We start from the raw sequence: 2484 nt of genomic DNA, 5'->3' as shown, positions 1-2484 counted from the left end.
ACCTTCCTTCTGAGGAGTGGCTGGTGGGTTTGAACCAGTAGCCTTCTGGTTAGCAGTGCCTTAGGCACTATGCTACCAGAGCTCCTGTTAGGGAAGTTAACAGGCTACAATTCAGGTTCAGGAATGCACTCAGGATATAATTCTTCCATCAGGACCGCCTCCCCTCTGCCATGCCCTCAGGCACACCTCTCTGGCCCTTGGCCTCTGGGCTTGGTGTCTGCCCTGCTCCAGCAAGTGTGTTACAGAGCTTTTGTAACTCTGTCGATAGGTGTGTGTACGCGTACCCCACTCCGCCAGCATGCCTCCTGCCCAGTGGCACTCAGCTTTCTTGCTCCATGGGCCAGCAAGCCCACTGCTAAATCTCGTGCCTCTTGGTTCCACTGCTGCCTTCTCTCTGCCAAGGTGCTCTCTGCTGGGGCATCTCTGCCAAGGAGTCCAGTGCAGGGATCTTGGGTCCAAGGATGTTCTCCACTTCACCTCCAGCTCTTCTCTCTTGATGGCAGCGAGAGCCCCTCTTCTGCCTCTAGGAGGGCTCATTCGAAGGCTGGCGGAATGACAAAACTAACCAGTTGCAACATTAGAGTTCCATATACCTTATTTGCCTGGTCCCACTCAATATGGCGGGAGTCATAAAGACCATGGCTAGAGAAGCCATACCAAGTAATTCATTGCACGACAACCTACAAATGTTTTAGACTCTATTTTCAGAGCCTAAAAAACAAACAGAACCCCCACTAGTTGCCGTGGAGTTAACTGACCCACGGTGACCCCACGCGTGTCAGAGTGGAACTGGTCTCCACCGGGTTTTGTGGCTGATTTTTTGGACGTAGATCACCAGGACTCTCTTGCAAGGTGCCTCTGGGTGGGCTTGGAGCTCCAACATTTTGGTTAGCAGTAGAGCACTTAACTATTGCATCTTGTATTTAGTATACTCGAAAGAGCCAAATCTGAAATGAGGTCGAGTCTATTTTAACTCTATTTTTTTAAAGGCAAGTGTCTTAAATGAGGAAGAATGATACTCCTCCATATCATCACTGTGAATTCCCAACTACTGTGTGATATGAATTAATAACGATTTCCAATTATGCTTTTGACAGGAGCTGTTAAGGCTGTGGAAGCATGAATGTAAACGTGTCATAGCTGACCGGTTCACGGTGTCTGAGGATGCAGCCTGGTTTGATGAGGCTTTAGTCAGTTTGGTGGAGGAGGAGTTTGGTGAAGAGAAAAAACTTATTGTCGATTGTGGAATTGATGCTTATTTTGTGGATTTCTTGAGGGATGCGCCTGAAGCTGCAGGTAACTATTGGAGCCTAATTAGAAAGTAGTATTTCCCAAAGGGATATCTGAAGACAGCGGGTTCAGTTTAAGGATGCTGAATTTCTGAGTAGTAAATTTTACTGAAACCAACTTGGAGTATATTAGGTGCTCAACAAATATTTAAGAGTGAGTAGATAAATGCATGCTCATTTTGTTCGAACGAGTAAGTATTTATATATATATATTAGTCTTGGGTGTTAAAGTGGGCTGTCTGAAACCAAACCAAACTCATTGTCATTGAGTCAATTGTGACTCATAGCAACCCCAATTGGGTTTCAAAGGCTGTAAATCTTTATGGAAGTATAATCACCTCATCTTCTTTCTGTGGAGGGGCTGATGGGTTTGAACTGCTGACTTTTTGGTTAGCAGCCAAATGCCTTTTCCACTTCACCACCAAGAGAGACCACAGGATTTATAGTCTGCCCAACAGACATAGATTTAGAGTAGGACTCTACCACACATTAGCTGGGCAAATCTCTGAACTGTCTTGAACCTCACGCTCCTAATTTATGAATAGGGAAGTATAATGTAAACATCAGAGAGTACAGTGGGCAATAAATGAAACCTCATCAGTACAACGGCCTGGGGGGTGTCAGGGAAATAAGAATGAAAAACAAAACCTACTCTCAGCCCAGAAAACAACCCAGGAAACCTCTTTACAAAAATAGAGAGAAAATAAACATAGGTTATTGAATAAACATTAAACCAGAATGAGATGCATCCCAGGTAATCCTAAAGAGTTTGCAAAGATGAAAGAAGCCTGACCCTTTATATGACAGAGTGGATACAACCCATGACTCATGTTTAAGATAAAATTGCTTGTTCTCTAGCATTATCTTTTCGGCAGGATGTGTGAAGTTAGGGGAATCTCCTTCTAGGACCTTGGTGATATGGATGGGAGCTTCCTTGATTATTACATTGGGAGATGTTTCAAATAAAAAAGAGAAAAGATGGCTCCCAGGTCCTTGAGGAAATATTCTTAGGTTTACAAACTTAAAAAAAGGGAGAAAAATTTGTAATGACAAGGTACCTGAAGTGAATTCTGCAAGAACAAGGGAGTATCAGAACCTGTTCCCTGATTTTCAACAAGAGAAGTAAACCCTTTTATTTTCAGTTTGTCCTTACAGTACCCTGTGGCCCATAAAACCAAAAACCAACTCATTGCCA

The 2484-nt window shown here is 43.7% G+C and overlaps 1 protein-coding gene across 1 annotated transcript in view; it reads left to right on the top strand.

Annotated features, from left to right (window-relative positions):
* LOC103211144 (dynein axonemal heavy chain 5) overlaps positions 1-2484 on the top strand; it is a 240282-nt gene that overhangs the window by 111648 nt on the left and 126150 nt on the right. The window contains exon 18 of the mRNA XM_007957061.1: positions 1098-1296. Coding sequence (XP_007955252.1) covers positions 1098-1296 — 199 coding nt within the window. The remainder of the gene's footprint in view (positions 1-1097; positions 1297-2484) is intronic.

Source organism: Orycteropus afer, unplaced genomic scaffold (assembly GCF_000298275.1).
Source record: "Orycteropus afer afer isolate SDZICR_OR568_19922 unplaced genomic scaffold, OryAfe1.0 scaffold00700, whole genome shotgun sequence".
Classification (NCBI taxonomy): domain Eukaryota; kingdom Metazoa; phylum Chordata; class Mammalia; order Tubulidentata; family Orycteropodidae; genus Orycteropus; species Orycteropus afer.
This window is presented reverse-complemented; position numbering and strand designations above follow the sequence as displayed.